Raw genomic sequence first — 18,722 nt, 5'->3', positions numbered from 1 at the left:
CCACCCTCACCCCCTTGAGGACTGGGGCCCCTGCCAAAGTCCCACACTGCTGAGGTGAACATAATTCCCAAGATCCTCACTGCAAGCATAGATTTTTCCATGAGTCCCAATTAAACGCTACAGCCATGCTTGCTGCCAAACCACAAGCCTGAATTATGACCCACAGCGATTGTGAGGGGAAACCTAGCAAGTCCTCCGGATGGAAGTGCCAGGGCTGGGAGGGACAGGCATGAGGAAATGGGCTGAAGGCCAGTATATCACCCGAACGGTGAGGGAGAAGACCGCAACAGCACAGGGTGAGTCCCCATTCAACGCCACACACGGTCTCAAGATGCACCATCAGAAAACGCTAAGGCTGTGCCCTGTGGAAGAGAGCTGAAAGACGTAATCTCAACAGACATGCAAAAACCTGCCCATGCTATGGTACCTTATGTGTGTACATGCACCGAGTTATCAGTCTGCTAACCGTGTCTGTGGCCTGGCTAAAGGGTTTGGGCCTGGTCTGCACTAGGCAGCCCCCATCTCCTCTCTGGCTCCTCAGGAGGATAGAACTTCAAGGCCCCCGTTTCCAGCCCCTCGGGAAGATAAATGACTATTGACGTCTGCATCTTCTGCCCCAGCATTCCAAGAAGCTTATCTCCCCAGACCAAGGCTGTGCAGCCCCTGTGCCAGAGCTCCAGGGAGCAGGTTGGCATAGAAAGAAGTGGCAGGGCCCAGGGGGCAGACTGGGACCAGGAGACCACCAAAGAGGCCACGGCTCTCCTCTGCATTGGAGACTCTCACTCTGCGGACTCGGTGCCAGAGTCGATTCTGACGCAGAGACCCTAGAGGACAAACTCGAACTGCCCTTGTGGGTTTCTAAGGCTGTAATTCTTTCTAGGCATAGAGAGCCTCATCTTTCTCCTGCAAGGTGGCTGGTGGTTTCAAACTGCTGACACTGCAGTCAGCAGCCTAACTCACAGCCTACTGCACCACCAGGGCTAAGAGGGTTTTACCTGAACCAAAAGCAGTTAAGTGCAAGGACACGTGTTCTCGACCAGGCTAGAGAAGGCTGAGAAACACAAACTCTTAAATCCCACCAGCCGCTGAAGCGCCTTTCCAGACCAGCAGCTTAGTGTTAGAAGAAGAAAAGGAGACTGAGGAGAATAGCATCCCCACAGACACTGGAAGCTGCCAGAAAAACAAGCCCATAATATACAAAGTGTAACTCGCTATTTCAAAGTAAGCTCAAAGACATTCAAAAACATGAAGCAAGACATAAAAGAGGCATGAGGTGACAGACCTCAAAAAGAAGTAAAACTATCATTTCAAAAATGAAGATTAAACTAGAAGGGAGGCGAGTGCTATTACCCTTAAAAAGAATGGGTGATGAACTAAACCGTAGGGGCCAAGGCTCTGTAAAATGTGGTCAGCTGCGATGTGGAAGCGAAAAGAGAGAAGCAGAAGACCAACATTGTGCAAGTCCCCAAACGGTCCAAAGGGCACTGAGGACCCACAGCGGTTACACAGCACAAAGAGGAAGGCTTAACAAGAGTGCTACCTGGGAGCTGATTTGCATTTCAGAGGAAATGTTGAGCAATTAGCCCTCAATGGCTAAAGTGCCCCATGTTTGCATTCAGCAAAATTCAGACTGCAAATAATATCACAAGGGTTAGTGGCCCTGGCTTAAAAAAAAATCACGTATGTGGTAAAGAAAGAGAGAAAGGGAGAGGTGTGTAACCCGGACGTTAAAAGAAACTTGTAGGACGTGTCCAATTATTTTTCGATTGTCCAGTTGGACCGATACTGTCTCTGGATGCACCTTGGGGCGATAAAACTACACCCCAGCTTTTGACAACTCTCCATGCGCTTGCTTTCTCCCCCACAGAACTGGTTGCTTCTCGACCTCTTGTTGAGTCCCCATGGTTTTCTCTGGGATGGCTCTCTATATGCTAATGCAGATCCCAGGAAGACAGGGTGTGGTTGGTCTGGCTGTCGGTTTGGTCAACCGCTGCAGCCCCAGGGTGTGGAGCGTGGCATGCCACAGAATGGCTACTTGGGAAAAAGCATGCCAAGGGAACAAGTCTTTACCGGAGTTAAGCCATGTTCTCCGGATTCCTTCTGCATCTGAGTTTTCACTATGGATGACAACTGACTTCTTACCAAAAGCCGTGTCTGTAGTTCATGATAGTTTCCTGTGGTCCTTCTCCTTCCATTCACTGATGCACCCAATGATGTGGCCGGATTGTTCTCTCATCCGCAGAACACAAACGATTTGGTTATACTCACTCATCAGCCTTTGACATACTGGGGAAACTGTTTATTAATTTTTTCTTTGTGATGTTAACATCTATATGCCTAAGAAAATACACCTGAGGTTTCCTTTTTCTGTAATTTCTATCAGGTTTTACCATTAAATTATGGTTTCATGAAATGACTGGGAGGGCTTCCCATCTTTTCCCCATGGTCTAAAACAGTTCAGAGTACGGAATCCACCTATTCTCTCTAAAGGTTCGAAATAATCCTGTTGTGAACTGTAAATGGCATCTCTTCAAAACCTTTTCCAATCTCTCTCCCTTTTTTTAAATTAAAAGATCATTGTATTGGGGGCTCTTACAACTCTTATTACAAACCTTATATCAATTGTTATCAGGCATATTTGTACCTATGTTGCCATCATTCTTTTCTAAACATTTACTTTCTTTGAGCACTTGGTATTTTTCAATCTCTTTGATGCGACTCAATTTTTTCAGTTCACCACTTCTCTCGGAAATTCACTTACATGGTCTCTCATTTCAAAATGTATTACAAATGAACTTTCATGGAGTAATTCTCACAATACTTCTCTTAACTTCTCTAATACCTGTGGCGATTTCTCCTTTGTCATCCCATATCTGGTATATGCCAGGGTGGGTTTAAAAAAAAGGGGGGGGGGCAGTCGCTACAAAATCGAAGAAACCTTTAAGAGAGTGAATCAGAAGGCCTTGGGACTGGGGTCCCAGTTCACAGACACATGGGTTTGTTCAGAACAGATGTTTAAAGCACAACTCTGCCATCGGTGGAAGGCTGCAGACAAGTGGTCCCAGTTAAACCCCTGTCTTCGTCTGACTGGGGTTCTGCAAACCAAATGGGCCATCAACAGAGTGGCTTCTGCAGGGATCTGCTGCTGTGGTTCTTGTGGTCAGGTGCCATCAAATCGGTTCCAACTCGCGGCAACCCAGCGATCGACAGAAGGAACACCCTCCGGTCCAGTGGCGTCCTCACTGCTGTCTGGGCCGCTCCTCGCAGCCGCTGTAGCGACTCGTGAGTTCAAGCGCCTTCCTCTTTCTCGCTGTTCAATCCAGCTCAGAAAGTCCTTTGAAGGTAGCCTAATGAGACTAAGAATGTAACTGAGATAACTTGTGTGCAGCCACCCACTAACGGTCAAGGTGCATTTGCGCACGTTTTCTTTGGTAAACACTGCCTGTGTGAACTGGAACCCTAGACCCCAAGTCCTTCTTGACATACCCTCTCTGGTGTCTACTAGAGATGATTAAGAGCAAAGAGGTGGGGTTTAGCCTGTCAATCAGGTTGCAGCTTGATAACCTCCTTTGGAAGCGCTCTGGAGATAAAAAGCTTGCTGGAGGCGGGACACACAGAGACTCTCCCAGAGGGACACTCCTACTGACAAGTCAGATGGTGCTACACTAATGGAGCCAGAGCCTTGGAGCTGGATGAGCCACGTGGAGACCCACGACAGCGCTGAGATGCTTCCACCACCACTGGATCCACAAGACTTTCCACCCACTGGCCTGTGATCTTCCTGCATTCGGCATCATTGCATGTGTTTCGTGATTCTAAACAGGAACTTATAGACTTGATTCGGACATATGGGCTAATATCAGACTTATGAACTTGATCTGGACTGGGTTGGGATGTTTTCTCGATATACAATTGTTCTTTTATATAAAGCTCTCTCTTATACACATGAGTGTCTATGAATTTGTTTCTCTAGTCAGCCCAGACTAACACAGCCTTGTACAGAAAAGCTATTATTAAAGTTTTTTTTAATTGACAAGAGAAGTGATTGGCAATATTGATCAGGGAAAGGCTATCCAAGAAGAAAAAAAGGCCAAGTTATGAGCACATGTTAGAGAGAACCAAACAGCTTGTGGGAACGAGTGGCTGGGCCTGAGAGCCCAGGGCCACAGTCTCAGTGGGATACCAAGGTCACTTGGCATACCGACGTCCACAGAAACAATGTTCTACATCCTACTTGGTAAGTCGCAGCTGGGGTCTTACAAGTGCATGAGCAGCCATCGAAGGTCCTAAGAATGGTCTTTGCCGGTCCAGGGAAAGAAAGTGATGCCCATCTAAAGGGACACAGAAACAATTCGTCTGAGGGGGCCATGCAAATACCAGTCTCCACAACCCTAAGACCAGAAGAACGACATATCCCTGGCTACCACTACCAAATGCGCCCGGCAGGGTCACTTTAAGAGGTCCTGGATAAGAGTGAGAGAAAAGCGCATTCCACCCCCTGGGGAACATGGGACAGTGTCTCCACGGTTTGAGCTGCCACAACTGGGAGGCGAGGAGGCTGCTACCAACATCTAGGAGGCAGAGGCAATGTCCAAGACAGCTGTCCACAACTGGTCTGTTTTCTTTTACATAACAGCTATTACTTTGTTTAAAAGCCATTTCTATTCGGGGTCTCCATCATTTTACAGAGGAATCTAATCCAAACGAAGACAAGATCTAATCTCTAAAACTTTTACCATCCATTATCAGCTTCCTCAAAGAGAGGATGAATCGTGCTTTATTAATTGATCTTCTGGCTCTGCGTCTCTTCATTCTTCGCTGACAGTGTGCCAGAGATCCAGCTTCCCCTCCATTCTGTTTTCCCTTTACCACCTGCTTTGCTCGAGTAATTGTATCCTTTGTTTAGTCAAGTCCCCTTTCTCCAGCTGCGAGCCCTGAGCCACTTATCTGTTCAGTTTGACTTGTAAGCGAAGCACTCCAGAACACCAATGTGGTCTTCTTGGGCAGTGTTGGACGAATGGCTAGATTTTTAAAGATCAGCCACCTCCCTCACAGAGAACAAGTAACTCATGTTAGAAAGCCTTGTTCTCTAAGAGTTATATGGGGGGGGGGAGGGGGGGAGGAGGAAGATTTTAAAGCTTCTAAAATTCTTCTGGGATGTTCTACTCTGAACATGTAAAACCCAAAGGAGAGCTGGCAGCACAGGGGGTAAAATATTGGGCTGCTATCATGAGGTGGGCAGTTCAAATCCACCAGAGAAAGATGAAGCTGTTCGCTCCCCAATAGTCTCACAAATCCTATGGAGCCGTTCTAATCTGACCTATAGGGCCTCGAAGAGTCGGACTCAGCTCCATGACAGGGAGTGAGCAGAGCTCATATAATCCAAGTTTGCATGAATACAGGCTATCAGAACCTGCTCCTAATATTCCTGTCATCGTGAAATGTCAGAAAAATTCCAAGTGGATCTTGAATTATTTTCCGGTCACTACTACCTGATAGTATGAGAATTTTGAATTTCCCAAACTAAATTCCACCATGGAAATGTACATTTCAATATTCTGAATGTCATAAACAACCCTTCTGTGTACTTCCTTAAAAGTCCTTGTAAAAAGCAGCAGCCGCGGCTTCTGCACAGTCTCCACGCCATCTTTCTGTGCTCCGGGTCTGATGTCCAATGTTGCCCTGCTCTCCTGAGTAGGAGCTGGGTCGGGTCAGTGCTCGTGTGCTTCTTTGTTCCCCTGTCCTTATCGCCTCGACTACCCTTCGCATCTAACCTGTTTGGACGTGGTAATTGCTATGTCCTCTTCCACCTCTAAGAGTACATCCGTCTTCTCTGAGTTGTGATTCTTGGACTTGTTCTGCTTAAGGCCTCCCACACTGCATATTGCTTTGTTGCTCTCAATTTTCAATTACATTTGTTCACTACCTTACTTTTTATTTCACTCAGACTTGAGGGTATCTCAGTAGGTCTTTTATTATTGCTATTATTTTTGTTGTTATTTTTATTGATTGGTTTCAGGGAATTTTAATAGTATCTTACTGATTTTAAAAGCAGACACATTAGAATTAAGGTGGCAGTTGGACATTGGGCTTCGATTCAAGTACTCCCTCAACACAAGAACACTTTGTTCTCGTAATCGGCATTTTGTGATGCTCACCTTCCCAACATGATCACGGAAGGTAAAGTAGGTACATAAGCAAAGGTGGTGAAGAAGGCTGATGGTGCCCACCTATCAAAAGATATAGTGTCTGGGCTTCTGGGGTCTTAAAGATAAACAAGCAGCCATCTAGCTGAGAAGCAACAAAGACCACATGGAAGAAGCACACCAGCCTATGTGATCATGAGGTGTCGATGGGATAGAATATCAGGCATCTAAGACCCAGAACAAAATCATACCCAATGTGAATGGGGTGGGTGGGGGGTGACATGGAGTGGAAACCAAAAGCTCATCTGTAGACAATTGGACATCCCCTCACAGAAGGGTCACAAGGAAGAGATAAGCCAGTCAGGGTGCAGTATAGCATAGATGAACCATACAACTTTCCTTTAGTTCTTTAATGCTTCCTCCCCTCAATATCATGATCTCAATTCTACCTTACAAATCAAACCAGATCAGAACATGCACACTGCTACAGATAAGAGCCCACAACACAAGGAATCCAGGATAGATAAAGCCCTCAGGGACAATAAGGAGAATAGAGATACCAGGAAGATAAGGGGAAGATGGATCACAAGGGGGAATCGATCACAAGGATCAACAAATAACACCCCTCTCAGGGGTATGAACAACAGAAAAGTGGGTGAAGGGTGACAGAGGATGATAAGATATGAAAATAATAATCTATAACTTATCAAGGGTTCATGAGGGAGGGAGGAGGAGGGAGGGGGGAAATGAGGAGCTGATATCAAGGGCTCAAGTAAAAAAAAATGCTTTGAAAATGATGATGGCAGCATACGTGCAAATATGCTTGACACAATGGATGAATGTATGGATTGTGATAAGAGATTTAAGAGCCCCCAATAAAAGTATTAAAGAAAAAAAAAGGCAGATACAATCCTATATGCTCTAGTAACCTTCTGAAAGTTGCCCAGATGGAAACGAATAAAATTTCACAAGCTATGGGAACAGGTTAATCTCAATAGCTTCAAATCTTCTAATTCCTGCTCAAGATATTTGAAGAGTGAAACTCAGCAGTAGCTATTGTTCAACAAGTGTCTACTGCAATCTCTGTTCATTTGTGATATGACCCTTCATAGAGAAATCCCAGAGTCCACAAGAAAATTCCTGGAGCTTATGGAAGAATTTAGCAAAGTGCAGGGCACAAAGCCAACAAATAAAAATCATTTGGGTTTCTATACACGAGCCAGATGAAATGTGAAAGAAAAATGAAATAAACAATTCCATTGATTCTAGTATATAAGAGAATAAAATGCCTAGAAGCCTTGGTGGTGTGGGGGGATAAGTGTTGGGCTGTTAACTTCTAGGTCAGTGGTTCAAAGCCACCTTCTGCTCTACAGGAGAAAGAGGAGGCTGTCTGCACCCATAGAGATATACAGCCTAGGAAACCCTGTATAGGATCACTATGAATTGGAATTGATTCTATGGCAATAGGCTTGGGGTGTTTTTGTTTGTTTGTTTGCTGGCATGTTTTTTACACAGTTCCAACTCTAACAATAGACATATAGGCCAAGGGAATAAAACTGAGAGTCCAGAAAGAAACCCAAGCCATCAAACCAAGAGCAACTGATTTTGGATAAGCATGCAAGTCCATTCACTGGAGGAAGATGACGCTCTTTAATCAGTGTGTGTATACATATATAAAATAAAATAATAATAAGCAGTGCTGGGGAAAGTGGATTGCCATGTGCAGAGAAATGAAAGTGGACCCCTTGCCTCACACCAGACACAAAAACAAATCCAAAATGGATTAAGCACCTAAATGTGCTGACTAATATCAAAAAGCTCTCAGAAGAACAAGCAGGGCCAAGGCTGTAAGGTCTAGCTATCAGCAATGGAGCATCTAGTATCACAGCCATCACAAAATAAATAAATAAATGGGACCGCATAACAATGACAAATTGTGTGCACCAAAAAAGTGAAAGACAAGCTACCAACTTTGAGGACAGCTTTAGAAACCACCCATGTGACGAGAATCTAATAACCCCAAACACATAAAACCTCAACAATTTAAAAACAAATAAACCTCACGGCCTGGGGGAAGTACCGAAAAGGCATTTTACCAAAGAGGGCATTTCTAGAGCCACTAAACCCATGAAAAAACAATGTCCAGCATCATTAGCCACCGCAGGGGCACATCGAAGCCACAATGAGAGGCCATTCCACTCCCACTCGGGCGGCTAAATTGATGTGCTTGAATTCTGGCTTTGGTGAAGTATGAAAACCATCCTGAGCTGCAGAAGAAGAAACAAATCAGTCCTAGAAGCAGCAGAGCCAGACCGCTCCTCAGAAGGGAGAGGACAAGACTTCATCTCGGGTACTGTGGACATGTTATCAGGGAGGCCAGGCCCTGCAGAGGGACTTCGTGCGGGTAGGGCAGAGGGTCTGTGGAAAAGAGTGAATCCCACCATGAGATATGCTGACACAGGGGCTGCGCCAAGGGTCTCAAACAGAACAACTGCTGTAAGGAAGGTGGAAGGTGCAGGACGGAGCAGGGCTCAAGGTAAGTCCAAACTGGCTCGATGGCGCTAGACACCTCGTAACAAGAGCATCAGGCTGGCTGAGACGGAAAAGGGCCAATGGCGGTGAGAATGACAATGGGGGCATTGGAATCCTTAGCCACTGCTGGTGGGAACGGTAGACCCGCTGTGGGAAACCGTGGGGGGAGGGGGGGGGTCCACCGAGCACTGAAAACAGAACTTCCGTTTCGGCTGCTGTTTGGTGCTATTCAGTGGGTAGTGCCTAGTCTGCACACATGTCTGGAGGGCGGCTGGAGCTTGGAGGCATTATCTGGAGCAAAATGTCCGTTGCCAAAGGATATTCTCTGCCTCCGTGTTCATAAAAATACAGGGAAAAGGCAAGTGTCCAGACACCAAAGTTTGTTTGTGGGGACCCCGGGGCAGGAGGAAAGGGGAAAGAGGAGGTTAAAAACGATGGCAAAATAGCCTTGCTTTGGGGGTAAGGTTGCACAGCTGAATATTGTAATTGCTGTCGATAAATTAGTTGTATGCCCATAAAAAGTTAAATTGGAAAACGCTGTGTGATGGATAGATTTACAATGAGGACCCAAAAAAGGTAGCTTCTGGGAGTTTCTGGTTGGCCCGAGCAGCTGTAAGGCAGGGTAAGGGTGGGGTCCCTAGCTGGGTTCCTGTCTTGGCCGAGGCGGTGGCAGCGGTAAAGGAAGGAGAGGAAGAGGTGCCAGACCCCACTGGCCCATAGCCGTCATCTTTGCAACCTTATCTCAGCTCTAGATGATCTATATGCCTGGCACTGCCAGTCTCACCAAAGACATCGACAGGGAGTAACTCATCTCCTCCCAGTGAAGTCTGGGAATGAGACCCTTCTTCCGGCGCTGGGGGTGGGGGTGGGGACCCCCTCAGAAGGAGCTTGTAGAGACAGCACTTGGTCTTGTTTCCAGATGGAAGGATGGAAGGATGCTGACAGGCTTTTTAAGAAGCACTGATCATTTGCTAACTTCGTGCTACATCAGACTGTGGAGCGTATTCATGGGGGGCGGGGGCGGGGGCGGAATACAGTGATATTCCTCAAGGGATTTTTGTGATCAGAAAAGAACGTGGTCCTCCCGGGAGAAATTGACTTGGAAAAGAGGAGCGACACACCCCTCCAGCAAGCATCTGCTGAAGAATTCCCAGAAGAGCAGACCAAGCTGGGAGCAGAGAAGCTGGAAGTCTGGGATCCTAAGGACAGACGTGTCTCCACTCCTCCTCCAGCAGATTCCCTGGAGAAGTCTCGAGTCTTCTGCTCAAGGGCCAGGTGCAGGAGCGGTCACTGAAATGAAAGTGACCTCCTGGTCACCTTTGACCAGAGACTGCAGAATTTCAAAGTCTTTTATTGATTCGACCTGAGGGGATCATGTGGCTTTTTAAAAAGAACGTCATGGTGAAGACAGCGGCCCGGCCCCTCTTCTGACGTCACTGTGGAGCCAGCGGCTGCTTCTGTGTTTCCCTGGCCTTCTTCCACGTTAGAGTTTCTAAGGGACATTCTTTCCCTGTAAATAAAGCGTGACTCTCCACTGTCCATCTTATCCCCCATGTGTGCGTTGCCCTCAACGAAGAGGGAAAGTTATGAGTGGTCTACACTGGGATTTCTCCCTTCTGTCACAGTATCAAGTGTCTAGTTACTTATATGGAAATGTAAAAAATGTAGCTTCTGAGGCTGGTGGTGGACAACCAAACACACTCCCAGAGAGTCAGTTCTTTGCTTCAGGGGCTTCGAGATGGCATGGAACCTCTCAGTGAACTGGCTTTTGTTTCTGCTCCACCTCCTGCTTTGCTGCAGAGTGCCCCGCGGCCTTCAAAACCAGCAAGTGGCCATCCATCCAAGGCACAGCTGGTCTCTACCCGGCTGGAACAATGAAGGAAGAAGATGAGCGCAGAATCGGAGGAGATGGAATGTGGAGCGAACTGACTCTGTGAGTCACTGCCTCCTTTCACATGAGACCAGAAGAACTGGATGGTACCCAGCTACCATCGCTGAACCATCTGGCCAAGGATTTCCTAGAACAGTGGTTCCCAAACTATGGGTCGCAACCCCTTTAGGGGTCGAACGACCCTTTCACAGGGGTCGCCCGATTCATAACAGTAGCAAAATGACAGTGATGAAGTAGCAACGAAAATAATGTTATGGTTGGGGGGTCACCACCACATGAGGAGCTGTATGAAAGGGCCGGCATCAAGAAGGTGGAGAACCACTGCTCTACAGGGTCTCCATGAGGCGGTATATCGGCTCGATGGCAGTCAGTTTGGTTCTGGATCATACTTTACATATAAAGAACATTCTGCAGAGTCTACAACAAAGAAAACGAGTCCATGAACTGAGCTGTTCCAAGAGCTAATGTAAAATTCTGTGATCTCCCCCCGTGACAAATGGACTTTCGCCAATTTTGCTTAAAGTTAAATAACTCATTTCCATCTGGATACCGGTTTCAGTTTCATAATGAATTTTATCATTATAATGAAGAAATGAAAAGATGTCATAAAAGGAATTCAGACATAATAAACAAAAAACAAAAAATAAAAGGAATTCAGTGGTCAGAAAACAAATATTACAACAAATTACTCTATTTTATTTTTGCATTGATCTCTTCAGCTCTAACATGGTATAATACAAAACATTCCTTCCTATTCTTTGCTCTTACAAATTCAATGATTTCATCACAAACTGCTGAACAATACCGACCGCCGTGTAAAACGGGGATAATGAATCACATGTTCTTCTCAAGTTACTGAACGCTGGAGGTTTCTTCGTCTCTTTGGGGACTCAAGTAAGCACAGGATGGGGGCATTACAGTTAAGGACATGTGTAAAGCAGCTTCCACACTGGGAAATTCGCCTTGTATGGCTCATCCCTGCCCACGTGAATGTCGTGGATTGAACTGTATTCCCCCAGATATGTGTCCGCTGAGCCAGGAATCTAGTGGCTTGGCAGTTCCAGAGTGATGTAATCTGACAGTTTGAAGAAGGATGTCTTGTCTGGTACAGTAGAGGGTCAGCAAAGGACAGGCAGGCCCTCCAGGAGACAGCTGGGCACCATGGCCGCAACCAAGGGTTTAAGCGTGGAACTGTCGTGAGGATGGCACAGGCCCAGGCGGTTCCGGTCCCTTGTGCACAAGGTCGCTACGAGTCGAGCTGACTGACTCGGTGACACTTAACAACAGCAACAAGCTGGCAGTTATGTAACGATGTCACCACCTCCAGTGACATGATCCGATGTGATAAATCCATCGGTAAGGGTGAGATGTCACACCCTTACTTAAGTCACAGCCCTGATCTGATGGATGTGAAAGAAGTTTCCCCAAGGTGTAGAGCCTGTATCACCTTTTATCTTATTTAAGAGAGAAAAGGAGAGAGAAGACAGAACGCAGGACCTTAGTACCACCAATAAAAGGAGCTGTTCCCGGCTCTAAAAACCTCCAAGATCCGGGGATGGGAAATGGATGCCAAGTCACATAGAGATCACCAAGGAATGCCAGGCCCACAGATGTTGAAAGGAGACAAGACCTTCCCCCAGAGATGACATGGAGTTTTAGAAAGCCTTAGCCTGGGTCCAGCTAGTGGCCTGAATCTGGACGTCCAGCCTCTTAAACTGGAGAAAATTAATTCTGGGCAGCTAAAGCCATCCACTTGTGGTATTTCTGTTATAGCAGTATAAGATAACTAAAACAGTGGGTAAAATGTATCTTTCCTGAATCTGTACACTTAGTTCTCATGTGAGAATGAAATGAAATGGGCTCCCTTCTCCATAAAGGTTTTTACTAAAGTCACTGGGGTAAGCCAGCACCAAGGTCCTGGATGTTTTCCTGTATTCTTGATCAGTATGTCCTTTTGTTTAAGAAGGAAGATCTGTTTCAAAGAGCTGTCTACACAGTTGTGTCTCTTGTCCTGCATTATTCAAGTGTGTCCATGTTGGTGCAGTGTGTGGTTATGTAAAATTGATCTGATTCTCCAGACCAGTGATTCTCAACCTTCTTCACGCCGCAACCCTTTCATACAGTTCCTCATGTTGTGGTGACGCCCCCCCACAACCATAAATTTATTTTCGTTGCTTTTTCATCAGTCATTTTGCTACTGTGATGAATCAGGCGACCCCTGTCAAAGGGTCGTTTGACCCTCCAAAGTGATTGTGACCCACAGGCTGAGAACCCTGCTTTACGGGGTCCAAGGTAGAATTCTTAGTTTTCCACATCTGCTATAAATTTTTTATACTCCAGTGCATCTCCTTGAACTGTGCTAAACGGCACGCTTCACTTTTGCATTCCAGCGGTAATATCACAGTCATATTAAAAAGGCAGTCACATCAGGGATATCTGAGACACTCACACATATACACGAGTCATGGAAAAATAGAACTGAAAAAGAATGGAATTTTCCCATGAACTTTTTGAAGCCTCTAATTAAAAAAAAAAAAATTCATTCCCACCTACTCCTCGTTGGCTAGCCCATTATCTGACATTTCATCTTGACCACAATGGTGAGTAAAGTCTATCATTGCACAGTGTACATTAACTACGTACATCTAGACGTACACGAAAGTGAGAGGAGAGAGTTGTGCTGATTTTGAAGGTTAAGGTTATGTGGGCCACCGTCCGCAATGGCTTGGCAGTTATGTAATGATAGAATCTGGCAGTTACGTAATGAAGTCATCCACTTTATGATCTGATGTAATCATCCACCATTTCCCATAATGCCACAATTCAAAGAACCATCTGGCCTCTGGCCTTTGGAGCCTACCCATGGTGCTCTCTGAAGGGTGGATATCGTGGCCAGAATTCTAGCATAAGTACTGGAAGATGATGCTCGTGGTTTTGTTACAAACGGTCTATGGGATTCTTGCCAAATCACAGAGTCTTGCAGGTTCTCGATTTTATAAGTACATACAAAGCTAAGTCTCTTTCCCTTCTGGAATCCATGCCTTCAAAGTTTCTTTGAATTTCCTCAGTCTTTATATTTGATGACTATAGTATATACAGGGACCCCTGGTGGTGTAGCGGGTTACAAGTTGGGCTGCTAACCTCAAGGTCAGCAGTTCAAATCTACCAGCTGCTCTGAGGGCAAAAGATGAGGCTTTCTACTCCTGTAAAGAGTGACAGTCTGGTAAGCCCACAGGGGCAGCTCTACCCTGTCCTATAGTCTCACTGACTCAGCATCCACTGGAGGGCAGTGAGCTCATATTTTAAATCAGCAGTTTGCAGAGTCAGCACGAGGGACAAAAATGGGGCTGTCCACCCAAAAGATTTACAATCCTGAACATACAAAGGGTCAGCACTACTCCGTTCTGTAGGGTCACGATGGGTTGCAATTGACCAGATGGCAGCGGGTGTGGTTTGAATCAGCAGGTGAAGCGGCTTCAGGAAGTTCGTGGGCAAAGTCCATTATCTTTAAGTTCCATCTCCCCACAGCTTTCTGAAGTATACTTATCGATTCTAAAAGTATCTTTCTCTGAGTTTCAAAAGTTAATCCAAACTGTGCCCGTCTCTTGGATCCCCACTGGAGATCAGCCCCACCTGCTTCCTTTTGGACGAGCTAGCATCCGAGCCTGGGGCCAACAGACAGCGCAGAGAAGGAAATGCTTACTGAGGAATACAAGTGATCAGAAATCCAGTCTCGGTTAAGAGCAGCGAGGAAATGCTCCAGTGATGACAGAAGCTAGAGAGGTGACTCTTTGGAACAACAGGCACAGCCAAGAGCTGAAAGCTCAGTGCAGGCGGCAGCAAGCAGGTCCTTAGAGATGATCTACATGGGGAATGAACACTTACACAAAGCTCCACCCACTGAGAACAGAAATGAACATACAGAAGGGAGCAAGCAGGGCCCGCGAGGGAAGTCTACTGCTTTTTCTTCCTTACGAGCTGGAAGAAACTAAAGTGTGCTGGGAGCCACATCTTCTTGGTGTGGAAACGCTGCTGGCAGCAGTGTTTCTGTCTTTCTTTGCTCATCCCCACACTTAAGTCATCGAACCCGATGAGCAGATTGAGCCAATCGGCACTTTATCAGCAGGAAAGCAAAATGCAATGATTTGTTTGTTTGTTTGTTTGTTCACAAATGTCTGACCGGAAGGCACTTCTTGTCTGGATTAGGTTTCTAAATTCCAGAAATGAGCTTGCCGTTGGTAAAAAACAAACAACCAGAGCTGTCCCCATCAAGCACCATGGGGAAAACAAACCAAAGCAAAACAAAAGACTAGACCATATTCGGAAGGAGCCCTGGTACCAGGGGGAAACAAACCAAAGCAAAACAAAAGACTAGACCATATTCGGAAGGAGCCCTGGTGGCACGGCGGGCTACGCAGTGATCTGCTAAGCACCAGGTCAGTGGTTCAAACGAACCAGCAGCTCCTTGGGAGAAAGATGAGGCTGTCTGCTCCCATGAAGATTCAAAAAGTTTCAGGGACCCAAAGGAAGCAGTTCTACTCTGGGCCAACTGGTGACTATGTGTCAGAATCCACTTGATGGCAGTGCGCTTAGATTTGAGTTTAGGGCATGGAGACCAAGGTACGAATTCTAACTCTAGCTTTATCATCTAAATATCATCTTTCTGTGACTCACTCCTTTCAACTGTAAAAAAAAAAAAATGGGATTGAATTAGAGTGCCTTTAATTTTCTCTGTCACTAAAAATTTCTAAAGGTTTCCAAACTCACTATCTGCTCACCAACATGGTAGATGGACTTCTTAATAAGAAAGTTAAACCACGCAAAACCCAACTCTCCTTATTAATGAAAATGCCTTGAAATCAGGAATTCCAATCACTGCACTCACTAACGTGAGCAATCACTCAGAAAACCACAGGACGAATATTGAGGCCTGATGTCAGTGGGAAAACCTGAGGTTGGTGTCCGCTGGGTTTACATCTATCACGCCAAAAAAAAAAAGGACCGTGATACATAAATGAATTAATTAAATGAAAGCACCGGTAACGCTACAGTGAACTCATAGGGAATTAACAAATAAAATCAACCATCAATGAAACTACTACTTGTTCTAGAAAAAAGTCTGTGGTTCCCATAGAGAGACAGACGTAGCTAGGTGGATGGATGGATCCACTGGTCCATCTTTATTAGCGGAGGACAGGGTTAACATAAAATGCCTCATTGTCTACTCACTTGGACAGCGACACACCCCCGGCTTTGCCAATCATCTCTTCGTGGTGCAAGACTGAGTGGTTCCAGGGGATGTGGAGGAACTTTAGGAGGGTTCTCATCCACCGCTCAGGGTGCAGGACAAGCTGCTCATAGTGGACTAGCATGCACTTTTTATAGCCAGCCTCCATACACTGGTTGTACATGGTCTCTATGGCTCGGTTCCACTTGGTCAAACAGTCCCGGTAGCTGTTCAGGTCAAAGCCAGCGATGGTCACTTTTCGAGAGATCATGGAGTGCACGGACGCCCGGCCATCGCGAACCATGAGGAGAAACTTGGCGTTAGGAAATAACCTGGCCAGGTAAGTTAGGGACTTGAGGGCAAAGGGGTCTTTGTTACATAAATAAGGGGCGGGCTCCCCATGCTTCACAATGATTTCCAGTAAGAAGGCCTGCATGGCCGAGTCCAGCACCTGGTCGGTGACGCCAGCCTCATCCAGGCGAAGCTTCTCCTTACTCGACCTCGACCACATCTGCTTCAGGGCCAGGATCCGAGGGATGACCCTGGTCTCCTCTCCACAGCGGATGTCGGGGTGCGCATCCAGCATGGCCCGCATGAGCGTCGTCCCGCTCCGGGGCACACCCCCGATGAATATCAAAGGCATATCTTTGTGGTAGGCCAGGGTCTTGTTGGCTTTGCCGTCCAGGGCGGTCCCCGCCGTGGGCCTCGGCCTCTCCGGTTTGGCCGGCTGGCTGCGCTCCTCGATCCGGTGGTGGCACTCCATGGCGTGCTGGCCCAGGTAGAACACGGTCACAGAACTAATCACCAGGCAGGCCAGGAGTAAGTTCTGCTTCAGTTTCCCAACCATCTTGCTGGGGTTCTCGCGCGCATGCGCCGTCACACAGGTAGGTCGCTCCAGACACTGTTCAGAAAGCGTTCAGCCCATGGAGCTTGCACTTGGGGAAGGTGACGATGGACATCTGGAAGGACAAGGAGAAAGCTAGTTTATCATCAGTCGATGGCTCACAGATTAGCCTCCAGTTGTTACCATTAGAGCGTGGCTCTAAGGGGAAGCAGTCTTGGGTGCTCAGAGACACTTCAAGCCCAAGAACAGCCAGACCGCCAGATCCACGGCTGCTGCAAGTATGGTTCCACCAACCCTGGATTGAGAATGTGCGGGGGAACAAGGGGTGGGATGGAGCAGAGGGAGCTGGGTAGCAATTACATGGTTAAAGCAACCCCTCAAAGGTCCAGGGAACATAAAGGGCTATTGACATGGTACCAGATCATATAAATAATCTTATTTACATAGCATGTGCATTGTATAGGGTATTAAAACTAATCGCATTTACATAGCGTTTACATCGTAAGCGGTATCATAATCATATTTGCATAATATTCACATTACACGAAGTAGTATATGTTACCTTATTTACATAGCACGAAGTACTGTAAGTCATCTAGAGATGAACTATATGGCAGGATGTGCTTGCACCTATAGACACTATTATGTCGCTTTGTATGAGGGACTGGAGCTTTCTCAGATTTCGGTATTTGCAGGGGTCCTAGAACCAACCAACGCCCGCCCCCCGCCCCCCCCACCCAACCCCGGATTTGCAAAAGTGATCAAAGCTTATAATCAGAAACAGCTTTCCTTAATGGAACTATTCAGAAACTATGGACCTGGCCCAGAATGGAAAAGCGAATAAAGCTACTTCTTTCAGTGAGTCAAGCAAATGCTTAATCTGCCCAAGCATGTTGGGAGTTCTTGCCAAACAGGCTGGCTGCGGCTCTTCAGGCCTGCTTCGACCTCGGGAAGGCCATACCTGCACACTGCACCATAAAGGGAAGTTACAGGAGAGACGGACAGTGCTGATCCAGTTATTCACACCATAGGCTTATTTCTTCAGGTCTTTGCAGGTCAGACACTTGAGCTTGGCTGAGGATCAACTTTGAAAAGGCCTGGTCCCTGCTCTCAGGAAACAGTCAGTCTCTGGGGTAGATGGAGATGCAAACATAGGCAGTAAAGTGGGGTGTGTGCCTTGGTAGGTAGATGCAAGGGGGCAGTGGAAGCACAGGGAAAGGGGACACCTAAGTCTACCTCAAGGAGCCTATAAACGCTCTACAGAAAAGGGAGGCAGGTGAGCACAAATACCCAGCTGGGCTGTCAGTGATGACCCAGGCAGCGGTCAGCTAGGTGAGTCAACAACTCCACTAGCCTAAGGTCGCAGTCACGCACTTGAGACAAGCTCAAAGTCAAGCCTGAGGCTGCAAGCACCAGGGAGATACCAAAGGACTACTGAGTGGGAAGTAAATGCCAGGGCGGATTAGAAAAGAGTCTGAAATTTTAATATGCTCTCTACTCACACACCGCTACACTGGCCTCACAAGTACTGTCCGATCATTGGTAACCACTAAGCTATCAAGACGGGGAAATCCCTAGAAAGCAATGTTGAAAAATGAAAACAAAAATAAAAGTATGGGTGGATATGTATATGTACATACACATACCTGAAAAGAAAGTTGCCCACATGTATATGAAATAACCAGAAAAGGTAAGTTCATGGAGGCAGAAAGCAGCAGTAAAGGCTGGGACTGGCCTGCAAATGGGCACAAGGGGAGGTTCTTCAGGGATGGGAAGCTCTAACCAGACTCCTGTGATTGTTTGCAGAACATCAAAGGGCTTGGTTTGGGTTGTTGGTATGAATAATCACCACATTGGGAGCCGGCCAGATGTCCTTCCGTGGGTCAATGGGGAGAGTGTGGAGTGTCACTCAGCAACCAGGGGAACAGATTGTCCATGCAGGGAGCCACTTGGATGAATCTGAGAGGCATTCGGTGATGTCATCAAAGCCGATCCTTTGTGATGATCCCACTCATAAGGCCTTCTTCTAAAGGCAAAGCTAGAGATGAGTGGGTGCCAGGGGATGACGTGAGTATAAAGGGG

General features: G+C 46.6%; 1 protein-coding gene and 1 pseudogene across 1 annotated transcript in view; one reads left to right on the top strand and one right to left on the bottom strand.

Moving 5' to 3' along the window:
- Positions 1-17,679, bottom strand: part of TPST1 (tyrosylprotein sulfotransferase 1) — a 50,289-nt gene extending 32,610 nt beyond the window's left edge. Inside the window, exons 1-2 of the mRNA XM_045286066.1 lie at positions 17,602-17,679; positions 15,799-16,755 (exon numbers count right to left, since the gene is read on the bottom strand). Coding sequence (XP_045142001.1) covers positions 15,799-16,643 — 845 coding nt within the window. The 5' untranslated portion in view covers positions 16,644-16,755; positions 17,602-17,679. The remainder of the gene's footprint in view (positions 1-15,798; positions 16,756-17,601) is intronic.
- LOC105978884 lies at positions 9,431-9,972 on the top strand (annotated as a pseudogene).
- Positions 17,680-18,722: the final 1,043 nt, after the last annotated feature.

The sequence above is a fragment of the Echinops telfairi genome, unplaced genomic scaffold (assembly GCF_000313985.2).
Source record: "Echinops telfairi isolate 266 unplaced genomic scaffold, ASM31398v2 ScPeMD7_5;HRSCAF=22, whole genome shotgun sequence".
NCBI lineage: Eukaryota > Metazoa > Chordata > Mammalia > Afrosoricida > Tenrecidae > Echinops > Echinops telfairi.
Note: the sequence above shows the minus strand (reverse complement) of the source record. Positions and strands in the feature narration are given on the sequence as shown.